General features: G+C 58.1%; 1 protein-coding gene across 8 annotated transcripts; it reads left to right on the top strand.

Moving 5' to 3' along the window:
* Positions 1 to 5: 5 nt before the first annotated feature.
* LOC115861334 (uroplakin-3b-like protein 1) lies at positions 6 to 21,337 on the top strand. 8 transcript variants are annotated; one of them, XR_011376736.1, is made up of 9 exons: positions 6 to 1,989; positions 7,443 to 9,629; positions 10,594 to 10,641; positions 11,125 to 11,277; positions 11,473 to 11,666; positions 12,591 to 12,711; positions 14,209 to 14,345; positions 20,606 to 20,890; positions 21,107 to 21,337. XR_011376736.1 is itself a non-coding variant. In XM_060284938.1 (8 exons), exons 3-8 carry the CDS (start codon positions 9,116 to 9,118, stop codon positions 13,627 to 13,629), a joined length of 1,086 nt encoding a protein of 361 aa, XP_060140921.1. In that variant the 5' UTR covers positions 6 to 1,259; positions 1,870 to 1,989; positions 7,443 to 9,115; the 3' UTR covers positions 13,630 to 14,196. The 8 variants fall into 8 exon arrangements, 5 of the variants coding, with proteins under 5 accessions (XP_060140921.1, XP_060140920.1, XP_060140922.1 ...); XR_009559051.1 differs by having other exon boundaries at positions 20,676 to 21,337; XR_009559050.1 differs by having other exon boundaries at positions 20,606 to 21,337.
* The last annotated feature ends 1,940 nt before the right edge of the window (positions 21,338 to 23,277 follow it).

Raw genomic sequence — 23,277 nt, 5'->3', positions numbered from 1 at the left:
TGAAAGGTGACATGGAGAGACCGCCCTGACAGGAAGCTTCCAGGCCCCAGGAGGAGGCCTGCAGGGGGCCTTGTCTGCCCTGTGCAGGGGGCTGGGCTGGGCCCATCCTGGGGTATATGAGGCCTCCCTCTGCCCCTCTGTCCCATCCACCAGCGGCTGGGGCTGCAGTGGAGCCTTTAGAGGTTCTTCCATTTTCCCTGAGGGGGGCACTCACCAGCTGTAAGGTCTGACAGTGTAGACACACGTTATGACTTTCTGGCCACCACTCCTAACCCCCTTGCACACGCTGACGGCTCACACACTTATCCACTCACTCTCACGCCACAGACATTTACTGAGCTCCTGCTGCATGCCCTGCAGTGTCAGACGTGGGCCCTCACGCAGAGCCCGGAGCTGCTCTTGGGAGCTCACTCACTGCTCTGAGCCTCAGATGACCACGTGTCCTGATGTGACCTGTTACTATTGGGAGGCTATCACTCCCTCACATTGTCACATACCCTTGGGCTCACACTCCTCAGACGATCACCCCAATGGACTCTCTGGGGTCCGCGAGCCCCCATCACCCAGGAGGATACACTTAACTCAGCAGTGTCCGTCCGCCCGCCCGCCAGGCCGGTGGTTCCCACTGTGGCCACAAGGGGGCGCCAGTCCAACGCAGCCGCAGGTTCCCGCGCTTGCGCACTCCTATGAACTGCTGCGAGTCCCGCCGCTTGACCCGATGTCGTAGAGATACCGCCACTCAGGGGGGGTCTCTGGAGGTCAGGGCTCCAGGTCCCACCTCGGCCAAGCCAGAGGGATGAGCAGTCACGCTCTCGCTTGAGGATCTACGATGTGTCGTCTGATTCGCACAGCCGCCACCGTTTTCTGGACGGAAAAACAGGCTCAGTACCCTCCCGGCCGCGCATTGTCCACTGTCACCGCACCTCGTGTCCCTGGACCCAATCCCGGCCCCTCTAGTCTGACCGCGGCTCCCAGCAGGCAGGCCCCCCGAGGAGGGTGGCCAGCGGGGGCTCCTGCTTTTTGGAGATGAATAAATGCAGTCTGGCTCCTCCATCCTAGCAGTGCCTGTGCTGGTTCTGGAAGAGGAGAATTTACGCGCAGGGCCCAGCCTGGCCCCGACACCAGACCCGGGGCTGCCCTGAGCCTATGCCCTTGATCGCCAGCCCTAACTATACATTGAGGGTGCCGCATCTCCTGACGGGCCCAGGGAAACCCACCCACAGTGGGGGGCAGGGCCAGGAAGCCTCCCACCAACGCAGGTGGGTTTAGCAGTGCTCCCTCCCAGGCAAACACTTTAGGGGGGTCTACTTTGAAAACCCATGCACCCCTGGTCCCTTGTGGTCTCTCCCCCACCCTGCCTGCATCCCCACCAGCCACAAGACCCGCTCTAGGTGCAGACAGAAGCAGGTTGAGATGCAGTCAGGAGCTCAGGCCCTGGTGTCCTGGGTGACACCTGGCCATGGGAACCAGCCCCTTCAGTCAGCCACTTTTGAAATTCTGCTACTGTAGAACCCAGGACCCTCTTGGATTCTTGGAATTGGAGGACGGTTAAAAGTGCCCTCCCCTGCACCAGCTACCCCCAGAGGAGCCAGTCTCACACTGTCCTGCCCAGGCCTGGCTCCAACACCAGACAGGGAGGCCCTTGAGGCCCAGGATGCCCAGCTTGGGGCCTGCCAGGAGGGATATGGTGGGGAGGAAGAGGGGTCCGCTGGTGTTTGCTGAGTGAAAAAATGAACAAACCTGCCCAAAGCTGGAGGATCAGCCAGGAGCAGGAACTGCCCCAGGCTCTTTCTGTCCCAGGGTCCTTTTGTGGCTTGTTCTTAGTGCCAGAATCGGTGCAGGTCCCAGGAGCTGCGACATCCTGTGCAGGCCTGGGGCTGCCCCTCACTTCTGAACAGCATCTTCGAACCCTCTGAGGAGCTGCTGTCGCCCCATTGGGGCCACTGGGGCTTAACCGTGGAGACAGGCTCTGACACACATTGCAACATGGTGAGTGAAGACTGGGCAGGGGAGCCCAGGGGAGGCAACTGACCCCACCTGATGGTCAAGGGGACTTCCTAGGGCTGAGATGAGTCTCAGGAGGCAAATGCAAGTCAGTCAAGTCAGAGGCAAGAAGGAGAGGGTGTGACTCAGGGAGATCAGGTGTAAATGGTCTTGCCCTACGGTGGCACGGATGGTGCCCGGGACCGTGGCAGCAGGGACTGGGGGCCAGGAGGCCAGTAAGAGGGAGGGTGACCTCCAGGCCGATGGAATCAGCCCTGACCCAGCTGGAGCAGATGAAGCAGGTTGGAGGGGAAGAGTTGGATTCTAGAAATATTCAGGAGGTGGCTGGAGGAATCAGGCACTTCTGAGACTTGGGGGATAAGCCAAGAGGAGAGGTTGTGCTCTCCTTTTAAAAAAAGAGGCTTGTTTTTTAAAATAAATTTATTATTTATTTATTTTTGGCTGCGTCAGGTCTTCGTTGCTGAGCGTGGGCTTTCTCTAGTTGCGACGAGCAGGGGCTACTCTTCGTTGCGGTGCGCGGGCTTCTCATTGCGGTGTCTTCTCTTGCTGCAGAGCACGGGCTTTAGGTGCATGGGCTTCAGTAGTTGTGGCACTCGGGCTCAGTAGTTGTGGCGTGCGGGCTTAGTCGCTCCGCGGCATATGGGATCTTCCTGGACCAGGGCTACGAACCCGTGTCCCTGGTGTTGGCAGGCGAATTCTTAACCACTGTGCCACCAAGGAAGTCCCTGTGCTTGAGTTTCTGATGTGGGGACGGGTATGAATGCAAAATGGGGCCCTTTACGTTCTGAAAGTGGTTCTATCACCCCAGCTTTAGAGCAGATCCCCAGAAAAGGGGGTTCTGGGAACATCATCTTAGGTCGGTGAATCCACAAATACACTAACAAATTGTTTGTTTTTTAATTAATTTATTTTATTTGTTTATTTGTTTGTTGCTCCGCGGCATGTGGGATCATCCCAGACCAGGGCTCGAACCAGTGTCCCTGCATTGGCAGGTGGATTCTTAACCACTGCGCCACCAGGGAAGTCCACAAATTGTTAATATTTTACAAAGATGGAAGCCAACCCTGGTCAGCGGGAGGCCACCCTGTGAGCCTGCCCAGCTGTGGGCGTGCTGCCCCAGGGCTGTGCTGACAGGTGTGCCCAGGCGCCACAGAGTCCACAGGGAGAAGAGGTGGCTGGCGGGACCAGTCATCGCCAACACAGGCACCGTCACGCTGGCCCCCGGGGAGCCGTGCCATGAGCCAGACGCCAGCCCTCTGGGAGCCAGAGGGTCAGCTCGTGACAGCCTTGAGCAGGGTGCTTAGTGAGAACCACATTGTGGAGAATTTTTCATTAAATAATGTTTTAAATTTTCTCCAGGGCTGTATTTGGGGAAGTGCCTCCAAATCCACTGGCCCATAACATAATGGCTCAGTGGCTGAAAACAAGCTCATTGTTAAAAAGGAAAAAACAGCAACGGTTGTGGGGGCGATGACTCGCAAATGACTCATCAGGCCAGAAATCGAAGGAATCAGGATGGAAACCAGGCAACCGGGCAGCATCCCTCCCTCCCTCTCACCCTCTGGGTTCACTTTACTCCTCTGTATCTCTGAACCACCCGTGTCACTCCATCATCCCGGCAGTCCCCAGGCCGGCCACCCTGGTCTCTTGCCGGGGTGTCAGCAGCTGCCCCTTTGCTGGTCTCCCGGTACCAGCGTCCCTGATCCCCACCCGCATTCTCCTCCCAGCATCCCGAGGGACCAGATTATACACCTAATGGTGTCACACCCTTGCTCACAACTCTCAGAGGGATTTCCTGCTGCAAGAACAGAATCCAGATTCATCACCTCAGTCCTGAGGCCCCATGATCCACCCCTTGCTGCCTGAATTCATGCCACACACACCCTCCGGTAGCCCCCATGCCACAGGGCCTTTGCACTTGCTTTTCCCTCAATGTAGACCATTCCTCCACTTCGCTCCCCTTCCTCTAGATCATTCCTCAGCTTCACTGTCGCTTCTTCAAGGAAGCCCTTCCTGACTCTCTCAGCTCTCCTAGAGCTGTGTTCTTTTCTTTCTCGGCACATTTTCTTTCCATTTTGTAATTAGACATTTAAAACGGTGAGCTTTTGCGTCTCCTCCACTAAACTGTAAACTCCAGGAGGGCAGGGATCGCGTCTGCTTTGCTCACCAGGGTACTCCTACAGCGAGCACAGTGCCCGGCTCCCAGTAGCTGCTTAATAAATATTTGTTGCCTGAATGCTTTATAAAAGGCGTCTTCACACCGACTGCAATCGGCTGGCCAGGGCACATGCTGCTTTGCCCGGTGCGGGTGTGTGACCGGTGGGTACCCTGGCTGCCCAGGAGCCTGGCACGTCCCGCCCTCTGGCTGCTACAGTGGGAGGTGCAGACTCAGGCTCCGCCACAGATGGGGTTCCTGGGTGGGGTGAGGGGGCCGAGTCCATGCAGAGAAGAGACACCTTTTTGTGATTCTTACAAAGACATCATATGGCTAGCGCTGGCCGGGGGACATGGCAGCAAGAAAGCCATGTCCCCGACATAATATGGGTGTTGCAGGAGCTGGGCAGTCAGAATGGCAATCATCTCTCATGCCCAGGAAGGTGGCCAGTCTCCAGGCACACACATTGTTATAGACAGAACCGTGTTCCTCACAATTCCTGTGTTGAAGCCCTAACCCCCAGTGCCTCAGAATGTGACTGTATTTGGAGAGAGGGTCTTTAAAGAGGTAATGAAGTTAAGAGGTCATTAAGTAAGTTCTTGAGGGTGGGACGTAATCCAGTCTGACTGGTGTCCTTATAAGAAGAGATTGGGACACAGAGACACCAGGGATGCTGCAGAGGACAGACCATGTGAAGAGGCAGCAAGAGGGCGGCCGTGTGCCAGCCAAGGAGAGAGGCCCCAGAAGAAACCAACACTGCTGATGTGATCCTGGCCTTCCAGCCTCCAGAACTGTGAGGAAGTGCTGTTTAAGCAGCCTGGTCTGGGGCCCTTTAGCTGGCGCAGGCTAATCCACCCACCCACCATCACGGTGCTGTGGACATGAGCGGTGACGGAGGCGGAGTGCACAGGGCAGGGGTCAGTGATGAGAGCTGACAGGCAGCAGCGTGTGCAGAGGCTTGGAGGCAGGAAGGGCCATCACGCTGGCCCCTTGACCCAGCTTTCCGGGCCTTCTCCTCCCCTCCCTGTGGAGCAGCCAGAGGCCACTGCAGCCGCGTCCAGGCCCTCCCTTTTCGGCCTCCACCACTGGTCCCAGGCTTGCATGCATCAAGGAAGAGCCACGGTGGCTGCCTCTTGGCCCTAAATTGTGAGATTTCACTCCAAGGGGGCATTCTACCAAAAGAGCTTTCTGGTTTATGATTCTGGGTTTACGATGCTTTAACTAAACAGGAGAGGTGGTGAGCTGCCTGTCATGAGGGGTATACAAGCAGACCTGGAAGGGGCTGGGCCACTGTGCAGTAGAAAGATTTGGGGCAGGGTGGGGTCAGTGAACTGTAGGGTCTTTTCCCCTTGAAATTAGCACAGACGGGTGTCTGTTAGGGTCTGGTGAGTGGCCCCAAGGTCAAGCTGGTGGCAGGGGAAGGGACTAGGTCACCTGCCCTCTCCCTCTCTGCCTGAAACCCCAGGCTGCAGATCTGGTGTCTCGCTCTGCTGGGGAGGGTGAGCCCAGAGCTTCTCCCTGTGCGCCTCCTCGGGGCAAGGTGTGATGCTTGCCATGGAGCTGGGGCCTTGTGTGGTAACACAGGGCTGGGTGGGCCTTTGGGAGCATTACCTGGCTGCCCTGTGTGTGTGTCGGGTGGGGGGGGGGTTGTTTGGAACCCCACCCTGTCCCATGAGTCACCCCAAAGGTACACAGCCAGGTAGGTCCTTGGGAATAGACTATTCCCCAGGGCTTGGTATGTCCCACTCACCACCACCCCCAGCCCTTCCTGGCCCCTCTGGGCATCCTGGTCCCACTCTCTTCTCATCCCCTGGTCTCTCTCTAGGCCACATGCAGCAGCCCTGGTTGAATGCAGGACCAGGAGGGACTCCTCAAGCCCTGTGGGTCTGGGAAGGAGCCCTCATACCTGGGCCTGGGGGGACAAATGGAGCCAGCTGGGGCCCCAAGTGGGCTGTGGGTATGGACACCCCTGGTACCCAAGGGAATTTGTCCCAGATCAAGCTGAGAGGGGATACTGAAGATTGCCTCCGTCTGTGGTGTGTGATTAAAAATAGCATTTCACATCAGTAGGGAAAGGACTTATTTTTCAGTATTTTAGGTTTTTTTCAGTATTGGGGTTTTTTTTGGAGGCTTCGTTACGTAGGCATGATTGATTAACTCATTGGCCGTTGATGATTAATCTAACCTCCAGCCCCTCTCCCCTTCCCAGAGGTGGGGGGGATGCAGCTGAAAGTTCTAACCCTCTAATCAGGTGGCTGGTTCCCCTGGCAACCAGCCACCCCCTTCCTGTGGTTATCTAGGGGATTTCCAAAATCACCACATCAACATAAACTCAGGTGTGGTTGAAAGGGGCTTGTTATAAAAAACAAAAAACAGGCATTTCACCTTTATCACTCTGGAGCTATTTCAGGGAACAAAGGATGCTCCTTTAGGAGCTGTGGGCTGCCCTACCACAGACAAAGACTATAATATATATCAGAGTAGCCATAGGTAACTGATACAAGGACACGTACCAAACTAAGGAGACTGGATGCCTGGGCGGGGAGGGCAGGAGTGGGATAGAGATGGGCGCGAAGAGAAAAAATTAAAAAATAAAAGCAGGACCTTGTGCAGAGCAGTAATGAAGGGTGCCACAAAAACTGAGAAGGAAACGTAATCCTTTGCTCCTGCAAGGCCTCCCAATTAAACACAGATGAAAAGGGGAAAGAGAGAGAGTCCTGCCTGGGTATTAGAAGACCGAGGGTTGGTTTCCAGCCCTGCCACTGACCGTCCACGGGGCTGAGAAAGTTCCTCTCCCCGTGGAGGCCTGGTTTTCTCATCTGTATTATGAGATTAACAATCGTGCCTGCCCTGCCCGCTTCTGGGGATCTGAGATGAGTCGATGGGCAAGAATGTACTTTCAGAAGGAAGCAGCTCTTCCCATGTTATGATGTGTGCTTTCAACTGCCTTTCAAAAGACAAAAAGAGGGGAAAAAAGTAAATCTATATACTTATCAATATACATTATATTACAAAATATATGTGTATTATAAGTATATATTATATATACATACATTTTGTAAGTATACATATATTTACATATACGTATATGTATTATATATATATATAAGTATATATTGGTATAGAGAGAGTAACATAGTGTGTGTGTATATATAGTAAATATATATATATATGGGAGGGAGAGGCTTGAGAGCAAATACAGCAAAATGTTTACAGTTGTTGAATCTGGGTGGAGGCTATATGTATGGGCATTCTTCGTACTATATATTTTCAACTCTCCTAGGTGTGACCATTTCTGTAATAACAGGCTGGCGAGATAAAGAAGTCTTTCCGGGGCTGGGTCTGACCGGGATTCGCCGGCTGGGCCCCAGCTGGACCGGCTCGTGTCCCCCTCTCTTCCACATCTGGGTCCAGGAGCGCTGGTCCCGCTCTCTCAGAGGCCCACACACCTGCTTAACGTTCTACCTGTGCGACCTCCGTGTCCCATGACTAAACGTTGACCTCAGGATGACCTGCATCTCAAGCCCGTCCAGGTAACCGCCAGACGCTGAAGTGGCTGCTTCGCGGACGGCCCTGTGCCAGCCCCTGCGAGCCCACCCCCTCCTCCCTGCCACCCCGTGAGGAAGGAGGGCCGGTTCCTGCCTTGAGGAGCTTCCAGCTGGAGGAGGGCCAGGTGTGCACAGGGATGCACTTGATATAACAATACATTTTATTGCAGTGATTCTAAGATGGAGGTACATGCCAGGTGCTGGGAGGACATTAGGGGAGGCACCAAAGCCAACCAGGGGACAGTTTCTAGTGGTGCCAGACCCTGGGGTAGGTAGGACTGAAGGACAAGGGTTCGCTGGGTACTTACTGCAAGGCAGCGAGGGCCCTGCGGGAGGAGCCTGGCCTGAGCCACCTGAGAGGGGAGAAGCCTTAGAAGAGGGGTCCCAGCGACCTTTGGTTTTATTGTGTTTTTTTGTTTGTTTGTTTTAAAATATTTATTTATTTTGTGGTTGCATTGGGCACACGGGATCTTTTTTGTTGCGGTGTGCGGGCTCTTCGATGCGGCGCACGTGGGGTCTTAGTTCCCCTGCATTGCAAGGCGGATTCTTAACCACTGGACCCCCAGGGAAGTCCCTCAGCGGCCTTTTGGTTGAGGCTCTCCAGGCGCACACCCGAACTCCCCCGACCTCGTCTGCCTTCCCGAGTTTTTCCGCTCTGCTTTTGGCCCCCAGTTCCTTGGGGGCTGAGTCAGTCACTGGTGAATACAGTAATGTTCAATCTTGAAAAGTCTGGAACTAGCTCGTCCGAGTAAAGAGTTGGTCACAAAAACCCTACTAGGTAATAACATAGTGTGGGTAGGAATATTTTCCTTTTTCGAAGTTCACTGCAATAAACAATTTGCACAGTTTAAGTATATTGGGAAAGGAAGATAATGCAGGTGGGCTGGTAATCAAATAGATTATATATTTGATTATATAGAGAGATAAATTAAATGTGTTTTAATAACTAAAGAATATTTATAATTAATTGTTTTAAAAAATTTTAAGTGCTCCGCAAAGGAGTTTGAGTTTTAGGAGGGTGGCTCCAGTCAGCTATGGAGCTGGGCCGGCGGGGGTGGGGGCCGGTGCTCGGGGCAGGGGACCACCCTGAGGGTCTGCTGCTCCAGTCCAGGTGAGAGGTGGTCGGTACACGCTCTGCCCGCCGGCCCTGGGCCCCATCCGGGCACCTTCCGTCTCGAGGAGGGATTGCCCTGCTCTGGCAGTGGCCAGAGATGGAGGAAGGAGAGAGGGCAGGTCACCTGGATAAGGAGAGGAGGGAGGGTGATGTTGGGGAGCCCCCTTCCGGGGCCAGGCGGTAGGGGGACAGCAGGGAGGGGGTGCCCCTAGGCTTGCCTTGAGGGGTGATGCTCCAGTTCTGGGTCTGGCCCGGCTGGCTGGGTGGTCTTGGACAAGCCCCCTTCCCTGCTCTATGCCTCGTCTGAGAAATGAGGATAACTCCCTTCTGCAGAGGGGGGCCGTGGGGAGCCGTGGTTGCCAGGTTGGGGGACCGTTTGGACGAGGAGATTCCACAAGGCGCGGCAGGGCTGTCCCTGGGGCTGCCTGGACCCCAGGACTGGCTCCTCTTTCCGTGGCCCCTCCCCAGCCAGGCCCTCCTGGAGGGGGGTGGGGTGCAGTTTTCCTCTTCAGACCCCTCCCTTACAATGCCAAAGCCTTGGGCCCAGCACATTCAGCCCCTAAGCGGTCCAACCAGTTGTCTGGGAGAAAGGGGGCACGTGGGAGGGGCAGCAGGAGGTGCCAGAAGCAGCCTCCCCCAGCCCAGCACGCACAGCGGAGCCTCTGGGGCTCCGTATGCTGCAGACAGACCCTCGGACAGACAGACAGTTGGACGCTTGGCCTGACCATGAGGCTCAGCGGGGGACAGTCTTCTCTTCTGACGGCACTGTTGCCGCTGCTGACCTGCCTCCATCTGGGGATGAGTCTGGGTGAGTGAGGGTCGGGCAGGGCAGGGGTACCCACTGTGCTTCAGGCTTAAGGAAGACAGACCCCACCTCCCCCGCCGCCTCCTGAGCCCCGAGTCTGGGGACTGGGTGCCAGGTGGGTCAGGGGAGACAGCACACCAGAAGAGGTCACAAGACAGACACCTGTCCCCCTACCCCCCGCCCCAAGATTGGGAGCAAGGAATGCTTCCTCCCTCTCTTTGGGCTTCTCATCTCTGTGCCTCCTGAGCCTGATTCTCACCAAATGGCTCCCTCCTACCCCTCCTTCCCCTCCTTCCCCTCCTCCCCGGCCCAAGGAGAGGTTTAAAGAAGTCTTCAAGGGTAACACTTACCCCAAAAGAAGCTCTCCAAGGGCGTCTACAGGCATTGTTCACTGTCAGGCTCTGAAACTGGAGCGACTTAGAGATGCAGCCCCCATGCCCCCATCTCTGCTGTTCCATGTCTTTCCTCTCTTTTAAGCAAACATTAAGTACCTGCTGTATGCCGTGTGCCCTGGGCCTCAGCGTTAGAGCCAGGAGCTCTGAGAGAGGAGGGTTCTAGCCCTGAACCCTCGGGGTTGAGCTGAATTAAATGGAAATGAATTGCATTGAACTGAACTGAAAGAGGGAGAGGGTTCTGGAGACGTCCATAAAGCCCACCTCATCTTTCTTCTGTTCTCCAGTATCTGGGGCTGAGGGACACCTCAGGGGGCCTGGAGAGGAGTTAGGGGTTCTGAGCCCTCCAAGCAGAGCAGCAAGGCTAGACAGGGCTGTGAGGGGCTGAGAGGGGGACAAGTTCTCTAAGGGGAGGGAGCCTTGGGACAGGGTGGGAGGTGCAGAGCACTGGGTGGGCAGGAGAGGCGGCCCTAGGATCTGAGCCAGGACACTTCCTCGAGGCCCACCTCTGGGCCTAGGGTCTTCCTGTGTCACCCCCGACCCCCCCAACCAAGCCATTCATTCCTCTCATCAAGCAAACCAACCTGGACCATGTGGATGGAGCTGGGGGGGGTACTTGAGAGGTGAGTAAACTGAGGCCTGCAGAGCGTCAGAGCTCAAGGTCACTGGGTTCTGTCAAGAGCCTGGCCTAGGGTTTGGGCTTGGGCTCAGGCTGCCCCAAATCTGAGTGTCACCCCAGCAGGACCTAAGACGCCTTCCCCAGAAGAACTGTGCATGCAGCTGGGGAAGGGTCTCCTGTGCCTCCACCTGTCCTCCTTCCCCAGGCCCTGCCCATCACTGAGACCCCGGTGACGCAGGGGGGCAAGGCCTCCCCCCGACCTCCCACGGTGCCCACCCCTAATAGGCTCCCAAGGCAGGGGCCAGGGGCCGGACACGGAAGTGCCAAGGAGCACTCCTGGTTAACGCCTGACCAGAGCTCCCAGGAAAAGCCCTAACTCCTCCCACTGACGGGGGCTTCCAGGGCCATGAGCCCGTCCCCCCAAGACGAGGCGCCGGGGACCTGGTCATGCTGTCGAGCCTCTTCTCTCTGCCCGCACCGGCCCCAGAGCACATCAGCTACGCGCCCCAGCTCTCAGGCGCCACCCTGGCAGGGAGACTTACCCAGCCCACCTTCACACTGGAGCAGCCGCGGTGCCAGTTCAGTCACCTTAACGTCGCCGACTTTGACACCATCTGGCTGGTGTTGGCCCACAGCAATGGTGGGTGCTGCCGGGGCAGGCCTCGCTTTCCCCTCTGTGAAATGGGCAGGCGGGCCTGAAGGGAGCAGGGGTAGGTGCTGCCGGGGATGTGGCCAGAGGCTGTCTGGCCTGGCGGGATGGGGTAGAGCCCATGCATCCCCCACCTTCTGACCCTCGGTGCCGCCCTCAGCCACCCAGAGCTTCACTGCCCCACAGAAGGTGGAGGACACCCCGGTCCCTGCCAACTTGCCCCAGAGGGGCTACTACGTCACGCTGAGGACCAGCTGAGCACTCTACCCGGGCGGCCAGCCCAGCAACGAGCTCCGGGTCCTCCGTGTCGCCAACGATACCCGCTGCTCCCCGATGACAAGAGGCTGCCAACACCCCCTGCCGGGCCCGGGCCCCTACCGGTGAGCGGCCAGCCCCGCGCTGGGGTGGGAGGGCTCCTGCCTGTGTCCAGACCTGAGCCTGGATGGCTCCCAGCTGAGTGCCTGGGTTCCTGGCTCCAGTTCTGCCATTAGGAGAAGGGGGCTGGGGCCCGGGAGTCCGCGGTGAATTCTTCCGTCTTCTTGAGCAGAGGGCCCCCAACTTGAGCCCCCGCCCCCATGGGCCATGTGGACCATGTGGGTGGAATCTCCCCATCCAGGCAGAGTGGTGGGCCCTGGCCCCATCTCTCCTCATTCAGGGCTTGATTCACTGATGTTCTGTGCTGAGGCATCTAGTCCGCTCCACACACATTTCCCAAGAGAGGACCCTAAGGGTCGCAGAGAAGGCAAGGGATGCACCCAAGGCCACACAGCTGAGACATCCCAGTCACAGCTGGGATGGAGCCCCTTCCGGTGGACTCTAAGACTGTACTTTTAGCTCTAGGCTGTTCCCCCCAGGCCCTGGGAGTCAGGGGGAGAGACTGACAGGCACCAGGGTTGGAGGGTTTCAGGTCCTGGGGACCCCCCCACCCCCAATGCTGGGTCTCCTGTTCAGAGTGAAATTTCTGGTGGTGAGAGACAGGGGACCCATGGCTGAGACAGAGTGGTCCAGTGAGACCCACCTGCAGCAAGGTATGGGGCCAGGTGTGCAGCTCAGACTCTAGGGCTGGGGGCTCCTGAGGACTGGGGGTGGGTGGGGAGGAATGGGCCAGCCCCCAGTCAGTCAGAGCCACCGTTACCATCCTGCTGTCTGCAGGTGCCCCTCCCCAGGCCGCCTGCAAGCCCCGCCCCCCTGGGGCTGCGGTGAGAGGTGGTTGGTCTGGAGGCTGTTCCAGGCCCCCCTTCTCAGGTCAGATCTCTTTCCTCCCTTCTCGCCCCACCTGCCTGTGGGCCCCCTCACACCCTCAGCCGAGGCACTCCAGGCTGCCCCAGGGCCCCAGAGCGCGGGCGCCGTGGTCATCGTTGCCATCCTGTCGGTCCTGCTGGCCGTCGTCCTCACCACCCTCCTCACCCTGCTCATCTACACCTGGTAAGTGGAGAGGGTCGGGACTGCCCTGGGAGGGGTGGAGTCCCTCTCCTGGGCCACCTCTATCCTTTCCCCACGGCCCGGCCCAAGCCCCCAGCCCAGGCCCCCAGCCCAGGCCCCCAGCCCAGCTTGTTCTGCTGGAAGGGTTTTCCCTGAAGGCCGAATAGGGCTAACAATTATTGATCAAGGGATCCCCAAGGTTCTAGAACCTCTAGGTGGGGGTGGTGTGTGCATTAACCCCTCCCTCTCTTGTCCCTCTGCCTGACGCCTGCTGAGGGGTTGGGGGGGTGGGGGGCCACATTTTCTGAGTGCTCACCATCTGCCCCCTGGTGGCAAGAGCTGGAATTGCGAGTGGGAGCGCAGAGCAGATGTTCCAGGTGGAAGACATCCAGGTGGAGGTGAATTGCTTTTAATCTAAGCGCTGAGCTTTGACTTGAGCGCTCAAGGCTTCATCTGGGGCCTGGTGGGGAGGGGGTGTCCACCAGGCTTCCTGGAGGAAAGGGACGTCTGGTCCCCGACGAGGATTTGGAGAGGAGGGGGAGGGTCTGGGGGCAGAAGAGTTGCCAGGAAGGCCTGGGCCTTGATCCCAGCTGAGGAAACGGGCTGTATGCTGAAAGCCAGAGAGCGCCAGTGGCCAGCTGTGATCAGGGGAAACAGGCAGATGGTGTTTTAGAGGCATCCTGGGTGTGGGGAGTGGGGGAGGGGAGCATTGCGGTGGGGTGATGACAAAGGGCAGGGAGACAGAGCTGGATTTGTGAGGTTTAGAGGAGTAGCGCTCCAACCTCTAGGCAATAGCCATCGGATTTCCATGAGGCCCTGCATTCTTCATTCTTTCCATCTCTCCTCCCCTCCCCCCTCCCCCCAGCTATGACACCTGTGGGAGCACGTCCATCTCTGGCCCAGGGGAGCTGGCGTGCATGAGAAGATATAACACCCACCACATGTTCAGCCCTTCAGCCGAGGGGGGCTCCTGAGAGGCTCCAGGGGGCCCCCATCTGCCCCTCTGCCTCGCCCCTGGTCCAGGCTGCAGAGCATGGGCTGGGGGCTCACCCTGCTGCTTCAGAGCCCTGGGAGAGAGTGTTTCCAAATAAGGAAGGGGGGGAGGGTGTCCTTAGTCCAAAGCTTGGGCCTGTCCCTGTCAGAAATAAATGTCCCCATTATTGGGGACAGCCCCCTGAATGGCTGTGTCATTGTACACCTGGGCAGTCTCCCTGCATCCCTGTCCCCAGCTCCTCTTGGGAAGATACAGCAACCGGGGGCGAAGCCCAGGGTCCTAGGCCAGCTGAGCCATTGGGGCAGGGCAAGCCTCTCTTCTGGCCTCAATGGCCCTGTCTGTAAAGTGGGGGTGATTCCAGTGGTCCCCCTGGGCCCGATGGAGCCGAACCAAGGGGGTGGTCGTGCCCACCTGCCCTGCGCGTCTGGTGCTTGCTGGCGCCACCCCCGCCCCCACCTCCTCTTCTTCTTCTTTTTTTTTAATATTTATTTATTTGGCCGCCCCAGGTCTCAGCTGCGGCACACGGGATCTTCGTTGCCGCGTGCGGGCTTAGTTGCTGCATGCGGGATCTAGTTCCCTGACCCAGGGTCGAACCGGGGCTCCCTGCGTTGGGAGCGTGGAATCTTAACCACCGGACCACCAGGCAAGTCCCCCCCTCCCCTTTGTGGTCTCCCTCCATCTGGCCCCGCCTCCTGGCTGGAGGACTTAGAGCTTCTAGGCTTCACCCCGACCTCTGTGCTCACGCCGGGGTGGGGGTGTGGAAATGCGTGAGAAGCTGCAGCCCCTGGAGATGCCTGGGCTCAGGCTCGGGCCCCGAACCTAATGCGGGGCACCAAGCACCTGTCGTCATCCACTCCAGGCCAGGCCCCCTGGGGCCAAGATGACCCAGCAAGGTTCTGTCCTCAGGTCACCCACCGCTGTGTGGGAGAGGAGGGGAAACCAGCCAGCACAAGGGATGGAGGGAGTGCAGAGGTTTGAGGGCCGGAGGAGGCTTCCTGAGCAGGCGTGGCCTTGGAGGAGGGGCCGCACTGTGACAGGTGGACCCGGGAAGGGGACCCAGGCAGGATCAGCGGCGTGTACAAAGGCCTGGAAACCACGGTGACTGCTGGGTGGGCAGGTTGGGGACAGCTGGAGGGTGGGGTGAGGGACCGCGAGGAGGCCAGGGGATGCCCCTTGCTACGTGAAGGGCCTCACCCCCTGGGGCATGGGGCATGGAAGGAGGGCTCTGGCTGCATGCCCAGGTGCCTGTGTCCGGGTGGTGCAAATGGCCCTAATGGGTTTATTAAGCCGGTGCACACACATCTGGCTCTTGCTGTGGAGGAAATGGTCACATGACCAGCCTGGGAGGGGCAGGGAGGGGAGGGGGGCACACAGAATTCCAGCCTCTGCCCAGCTAAGCCTTGATCTCTCCACAGCCTTTCCAGAGCAGCCATGAGCCCCGACCCTGGGGCTGGGTGACCTTGGACATATCACTTACCCTCTCTGGGCCTGTTTTCCCCTTAATGTAAAAGCGAAGGTTGAGCTGGGTAACTCTAAGGCCCTGCACTCCACCAGCACCCAGTATGGGTCGGACGCTGGCAGGAGACAGATGGCGCGCGGTCTAATGGGGCAATTGACAGCATTTACAAGGGTTTGGGCAGCATATTAAGGGGACCCAGGGCACCGATGGGGCCATAAGCACTCCTGTCCCTGAGGGGCTGGTGGTGTTTGCAGAGCCAGTGGGCAGGAGCCACGGGCAAGGGTCTGCCTGGCAGGAGCGGGGGGCTGTAGGTAGAGGGAGCCGGGGGACTAAATACCCCGGCCTTTCTCCTCTGGCCTTCTGATCGCGTGCTGACCACACCTAACCAGAAGCAAGAGGGCGGGGGGTCTGGACGGTGTGGTCCATGTGCCAGCTAGACCTGCGTCCAGAGCAGGACAGAGAGGGGCCAAGGATGGCCTTAGAGGGTACTGTGATCTGTTTTTTACTCACAGCACTTCTGACACCAAATGTGTGGGGGTTTTCTGTTTGTTTTTTATTTTTATTTTGGCCATGCCAAGTGGCTTTCAGGGTCTCAGTTCCCTGACCAGGGATTGAACCCGGGCCACAGCAGTGACAGCGCCGAATCCTAACCACTAGGCCACCAAGGAGCTCCTCAAATGGGTGGCTTTTTCTCACACCAACCAATTCTCCAGCTCTCTGGACACCAACTGGGTGTCCTGCAATTGAATTCAATTCTGACACTAATTCCCTGGAGTTAGTGCAGACCCCACAGGTAAAGGGCTCAGTCCCACAAGATCGCCCCCACCTAGATGCCAGGAATAAGTATGGGGCACCCGCACGTCTATTCAACTTGGTTACAAAGAGCTTATTCCCATGACCCCCTCCTCAGGTTCCATAATTTACTAGAACGGCTCACAAAACTCAGGAAAACAGTTCACTTACTATTACTAGATTATTATAAAGGATACAACTCAGGAACAGCCAGCTAGAAGAGATGCACAGGGCGAGGTATGGGGGGAGGGGTGCTGAGCTCCCATGCCCTCTCTGGGTGCACCAGCACCTCTGTGTGTTCATCCACCCGGAAGTTCTCCAAACCCCATTGTCTAGGGTCTTTATGGAGTTTCCATGACATAGGCACAATTGATTAAATCATTGGCCATTGATGATTGAACCAACCCCAGTGCCCTCCCTGGAGGCTGCTTAGGAAGAGTGGGGGGATGGGGCTGAAAGTTCCAGCCCTTTAGTCACATGGTTGGTTCCATCCTAAAGCTATCTAGGGGGAATTCCCTGGTGGTCCAGTGGTTAGGACGCCACGCTTTCACTGCCAAGGGCTGGGGTTCGATCCCTAGTCAGGGAACGAAGATCCTGCGTGGGGCAGCCAAAAAAATTAAAAAAAAAAAAAAAAAAGCTATCTAGGGGCCCACCCAGAGTCACCTTATTAGCATAAACTCAGGCATGGTTGAAAGGGGCTCCCCTTACGGATAACAGAAGATGCTCCTCTCACACCAGCACTCAGAAAATTGCAGGGGTTTTAAGAGCTCTGTGCCCCAAAACCGGACAAAGACCGAATGTGTGTTACTTCTTATATCACAGCATCACAGAGGGGGCACAGGCCGCCTTTGTGCTGATCCTGTGGAATCAGATCTTTCCCCGCCTTTGTGGGCTCCAGACTAGAGAAAGGGGCCACAGAGTCCTGTCCCAGACGGAGGGCTGCCTGAGGCCAGGGTTGGGCGTGCAGAGGGAGCTCTGCAGAAGCTGACCCCTGAGTCGTGGAGGACAGCGATCCTGACTGCCTCTGACCGGATATCCCAGAGGGCCTTCAGGCCACCACGTTACCCCACAGCCAAACCTAGAGCTGCCCCCAGCCCCAAACCCCCTCCTGGTTCCCTGGTCCTCCAGCCCCCGAGTTGAGTTCTGAAGACGACCCCGATCAACCTCTGTCCTGGACCACAGGCCCCCACGGGGGACATGCACCACTTTCTGTGACAGGCACAGCCTGGCCACAAAGTTTAAGCCAGCTCCCTGGGACATGCCCGGTGCTAAGCTCAGAGCCCAGCCCGGGGCTGGTGGGATGCCCCACCCCCAACCAACCCAGGCTCCCCGTGGAACCTCAGCTGCGCCCGGCCTTGCTTCCCTGGGCTCTTCTGGGGCCTGGGAGTCCAGGACTGGCTGGAAGGGAAGGCCCGAGCCAGGGTGGCTGGCCCCATAGAGCTGCTGATGGTGACCCCTATGGAGCAGAGAGGGAGCCTCGGCTCCGGAGCTGTGTCGTGGGACCTGCTCTCAGGGAGAGCTGTGCAGGGCAGTGCCCCGGAGCTGCCAGGGCCCTAGGAGGGTCCATATCCGGGCCCCAGCCCTGGCATCCTGTCTGACCCTCCTCAATTTTCTCATCCGTGAAAAGGATGGAAGAGATGAACGGTAGGGTCCTCAGGTCACTCAGTCCCTCCGTGTTCATTCATTCACTCATTCATTCATTCCCACACTCGGGACAGTCACTGACTTCAGTGCTGGGCCTCAAGGACTGCATCAGTGAGAGGTAGACTTGCACAGAGATAACAAGGGGGCCATCATGGGACGGAGAGCGCTGACACTGCTGCCGGGAGCAGGGCCTGGTGGGGCGACACTGACCACAGGGTGCGGCACATCAACCCACTCAGCCCTCCAGCTCTCAGGCACACAAGCCTGAGGAAAACAGACTCAGGGACGATGGCCTCGAGCCATGAAGTGGCGCCACATGTCACCTGATGTCAACCTGATAAATGGACCAACAGATCAGGGCAGAGGACCTGCTGTATCCCTCTGCCTTTCTGCCCGTTTTTCTGGCGCTCTCTCGCTCTCTCGCTCTCTCTCTCTCTCTCTCTCTCTCTCTGTAACCTCCCCTCTTATGTTTCTCTGCCTCTGACTACAGTATTTTGTCTCTGTTTTTAACTCTGACAAGCCATGGGAACTCTCTCACTCCCTGGGGGGAAGCCGTCTGAGCTGAGAGGTGGACACAAGATAAGATCAGAAAACTGGCTCCTGTTCCAGGTTTGGGCTCAGTAGAGGAAAAGGGCAAAAGGGAAGCAGAAGGACGAGGGAGAAAGACTATGTGTGTCAGGGATGGGGACCGTTCACAGCCCATCACCCCACCGGCAGGTACAGAGGGGTCACCCCGGGCCCCTCCCCCAATGCCCTTTGCAGCCTCCAGGCTCCCCATCTCCATGCCCTGGCTCCTCTCCAGACACCCGGTTGTCCCCTGCGGCGGGAGCCCAGGTGGCCCCAGGGGACTGTTCCGCCCCCCTTTCCCCACAAGTGTGTGTTTGCACCCCCTCTTTGGCATGGATCTGGGGCTCTCCTGGGAATGCTGGCTCACACAGTAGAGTCTGAAGATCTCGGCGGTGCTGGAAGCCAGGCAGGCAGGAGGGGCTCTGAGGCCCGGGAGAGGAAGGAATCAGCTCATCTGGAGTCTGGGGGGGTGGGCTGCTTCTGGGTCCGACTCCATCAGCCTAAGCTCCCCGGGGGACGTTTCCACCTGGGACACAAAGATGCAAGAGTGTGACCTGAGAGAGGGGTCTCTCCAGGGTCCTGGCCACTCTGTTGGGAGGCCCCTCCCAGGAGGACAGTCCAGGCAGCGGGGATGGCCTCCTCCACCCTCCCAGGCCCCGTTGGTTAAGCCCAGGCCCAGGTGCAGGCTGCTCGCTGGTGGCCCTGGGGACTTTCAGGGTTGCTGGGAACGTGGTGTGGTGGGAGCCGTGTCGCTTGCTAGGCGGGTTTGAGCTGCCCAGAGTCATGCCCGAGGTTCCGGTGTCATTCTGATGACTCAGGGTTCGCAAACGCTCTTCCTTTTGCCCTCCTGGCTGCCCACGAGGCTGCCTCTGCAACCATCCCTCGTGGGCTGAAAGGACTGAGAGAGACAGGTGGGGAGCAGAGACCCCCCTGCCTCAATCTCTGCGCCCCACCCAGTCACGCCAGCCCAAGAGAGCGAAGGCCACGCGCAGAGGGCACCGTGCCTCGGGAGGGGCTGGTCCTCGTCCAGCACCCACTGGGCACCAGGAACGGGCCTGAACAATTCACGTGCGTGAACCCCCACATCCTTGGGGCAATCCCATGGTTAGCCTCATCTTACAGATGAAGAAATGGGGGTTGTGGTAGGTGCCACCAGGGTAGAAAACACAGGATGGGAATCCAGCAGGGGTGGCCCGGGAGGGGTCTCAGAACTCCGCTGGAGGGGAGCAGAGGGGTCTGCAGGACCCCTGGGGGGAAGGCAGGGGTGGTCAGCTCCCCTACCCTGCCTCTGATCTAGGCAGCAGCCAGGGTGGTCCCCCGTCCTCCTCCCCGCTCCCCCCCCCCCAGCTTCCTTCAGTGGGAGGATGAGGCTGGGCATTTCCACTTCCCTCTGGAAGGTTCCGGAGGTTAATGAGGGCAAAGCACGTAACACCACTCAGGGGGATGAAGTTCTGGGAAGAGAGGAACCTGGATCTGGGCTGAGGGCCAAGGGCAGGGTGGGAGACAGCACGTCTGCTCACGGAGCCTGACCGCCCGCCGTCCCAGGGCCACAGCTTGGCCCTTCTGCCCAGCCACCAGGCCCCTGAGGAGTCTCTGAGAACGTCAGAGACATTGACTGGAGGCCTTCTCTGCCTCGACAGGGCAGGAGACCCCTTCTCTTCCCACCGTGGACCTGCTCCAGCCTGGGCCATTTGGGAGGTGGACTCCTGGGGCCTGGGGAGCGTGGCCGATATGGCTGTGGTTGTCCCCAGCTGGGCTGATTTACGTCTAAGGCGCAGTTGGCGGGGTGAAGGGAAGAGCAGGTTCTCAATGCCACCTGGACCCCGGAGGGATGCCAAGCCCACAGCAAAGGCCCAAGGAGTTAAAAGCTGCAGGCAGACTGGACCTCAAGCCTGTACCTCCAGGCTCAGTCCCCAAGGTGGGGACATTGATCTCAGGCTGTTCTCTCCCAACCCACCTTTCTGTGCATCCCCGGCTGCCTGGGCTGCGTGCTGGGCACCAGGGACAGGAACGGCTTGACCACAGCCCGCTGTCCTATGGGAACAAGGTGGCCAAAACAGAGGGACAGACCCCAAGTAGGCGGTCCCAAAGTGCCATGGGAAGCATTCCCAGCCTGCAGGAAGAAAGTTCTGTGCCCTCTTAGGGGAGAGGGCTCTCTCCTTGCTGCCCAAGCCAGTGGCCCCTTCTGCTGTGAAAGGGGCCCCTGGGCCCACAGGGATGGCAGGAGTGAGGTCAGGACAGCTGTCCAGCTCTCCCAAATAAGACCAAAGGATCTAGAGTTTCTGCTATTGGGCGGTGCAACACGGTGGGTCCACTGCGGAGAGGGTGGGGACAGGTGCGACGTGCCCACAGAGGGACAGCAAGAACTTACCTGCTTAGGACTCAGTGTCCTCATGTCCCCCTGGGACCCAGCAGTTCTGCTCATGGTATTTCCTCTATAGAGAGAAACTTGCGCTCTCGTCCAGCAGAAGTCATATCCGAGAATGCTTATGGCAGCCGTATTCATAACAGGCCCAAACTGGACACAGTACAGAGGTCCGTCCATGGGCGAAGGGCATTGTGGGAGCTCCATCCGCACTGTGGAATGCTATTCAGCAATGATGAAGTGTGGAGAGTTGACCCAGGCAACCACGTGGGTGACTGTCCTGGACTTTATTACACTGAGAGAAGCCTGACGTGGAGGAATCTGCACTGTGTGATCCCATCCATAGGGAGATCAGAACCAGGCAAGACTAACCAGGGTGATCAAGCTGGGGTAGAGGTTGTCCCCGGACTGGGGCACGAGAAAGTCTGCTGGAGGCTGCAAATGTTCTAGATCTCCATCTGGGGGATGGTTACCCGGGGGTATACCTGTGTAAAAATCCATCAAGCTGTTCACTTAAGATGTGTGCATTTGGGCTTCCCTGGTGGCGCAGTGGTTAAGAATCCGCCTGCCAATGCAGGGGACACGGGTTCGAGTCCTGGTCCAGGAAGATCCCGCAGAGCAGCTAAGCCTGTGCACCACAACTACTGAAGCCCGTGCGCCTAGAGCCCGTGCTCCGCAACAAGAGAAGCCACCACAATGAGAAGCCCGTGCACCGCAACAAAGAGTAGCCCCCGCTTGCCACAACTGGAGAAAGCCCTCACGCGCAGCAACAAAGACCCAACGCAGCCAAAAATAAATTTTTTTAAAAAATGTGCATTTTACTGTAAGAAAAGGAGTCCATGTTTATTCAGCAAGTATCTGTCACTGTGTGCCACTGTGGCCACAGCAGGGAACAGACAGAGGCCTCTGCCCCTGGGGAGCTTGGGGGGTGGTGAGCTGTCTGCTGCCCTGGGAGGCCTGGTCCTTCTGTACTGAGCACGCCATCAGCCTGGCTGCCCCTCACTCAGGCACAGGCCAGAGAGACATGGGTGGAGACCAGCAGGGGAGGGAGGGGACAGTCACACAGAAGGTCCCAGGGATGCTAGGAGGGACAGTGGAGGTCCTGCTGAGGGCAAGTAGGGCAGGGAGACCCCGGTGAGCTGAGGGCTAAAGGGTGCCCAGAGGCCAGGGTCCCAAGTGCCCAGGTAATAGGAAAGGGCCTTTGTATTCTATTACAAGTTAATCACTAAAGAGATGTTGCCTATACGCTTATATTATACATAATGGCCCATCTCTGGGAACCCTGCCTCCCAGGTAATGAGCGTTAAGCTAAAATACCTTTGATTAGCTCACAGGGAACATCCTGACCAGGCCCACCTGTGGATGACTGCAGGAAGGAAGAAATTAACACACCCCCTTTGCAGTCTGGCCGGAACCAGGACTTCACCTCCTTCCCTTTTAGTATAAGAGAAGTCTGGGGCTTCCCTGGTGGCGCAGTGGTTGAGAGTCCGCCTGCCGATGCAGGGGACGCGGGTTCGTGCCCCGGTCCGGGAGGATCCCACATGCCGCGGAGCGGCTGGGCCCGTGAGCCATGGCCGCTGAGCCTGCGTGTCCGGAGCCTGTGCTCCGCAACGGGAGAGGCCACAGCAGTGAGAGACCCGCATACCGCAAAAAAAAAAAAGAAAAAGAAGCCTGATTTCTAACTTGGGGAAGATGGTTCTTTGGGACTCGAGTCTCCCATCCTCTCAGTCTGCTGCTTTGGGAATAAAGTCGCTGTTCCTTGCCCCAGCAACTCATCCCTTGATTTAGTGGCCTGCCCTGCAGTGAGCAGTACGAGCTCGGACTCGGTAACACCCACCACCGAGCACCGAAGCTGTGAAAGTGGAGAAGCTGACGTGGCGGCGTGGAGAGCCCTTTGAGCAGGGGTGAAGGGTGTGCTGGAGCCCTCCAGGAGCCGCCTCCCCAACCTGTCCCACCCCCCTCCGCCAGCCGTCCACCCCCGCACCTCACCGTGGCTCCAAGGCTCCTGGTGTCTGTCAGCCCAGCCAGGGCCTGTCCAGAGCTGCAGCAGGGAGGCGGTGGCGCCAGAAGCCACGACAAGTTTATGTTGTGGCTCCTGCTGTGCTGGCCCCAGGCCGAGTCCCCTGTCCTGCGCATAGTCATGCCTCTCGCCTGGGAGCTGGCAGAGGCTCAGCCAGGGTTCTGGAGTTCAGGGTCTCCTCAGAATCACGCCGTGCCCCCCCAGTTCTGGACCACATCTGCTCAGGGGGTGCCCTGAGAGCTGTGCCTGGCCCCTTTGCCCGCACCTCCCAGCCCCAGCCCTGCTCCTTCAAGTCCAGCCTGGTGCCACCTCTTCCAGGAAGTCCACTCGGAACATGTCTACCCTCCATGGAAAGGGGGTGCCCTTGGTTGCTCCGAGAGGCTGGGGCAGAGATCTGGGCCCAAGACTCTGGATTCCCAGCCCTCATCTTTCAAAACCCAGGTCTCTTGGTTTTCCACTTGCCTTGCCTCATTTTTCCGCTTTGGGAAGGGGCAGTTTTCACCCACAGGTGCTGGGGCTGAGGGGCATAAGTGACTGCAGCTCTGGGGAGGCCTCAAGAGAAAGGGGACCCCTGAGCTCCTCCTGGCAGGCCTGCTCGGCCACTGTCGGGAACCCCATGCCCACAGGGCACCTTAGGGACACCAGTCAGCAGCTGTGTGCCTGCCCTGCCCACCTAGGCTTTGGCCCAAGACCACTCTGGGCCACCTTGGGTTGCCTCAAGGGACCTG

Source organism: Globicephala melas, chromosome 15, assembly GCF_963455315.2.
Source record: "Globicephala melas chromosome 15, mGloMel1.2, whole genome shotgun sequence".
NCBI classification, from domain to species: Eukaryota; Metazoa; Chordata; class Mammalia; order Artiodactyla; family Delphinidae; genus Globicephala; species Globicephala melas.
Note: the sequence above shows the minus strand (reverse complement) of the source record. Positions and strands in the feature narration are given on the sequence as shown.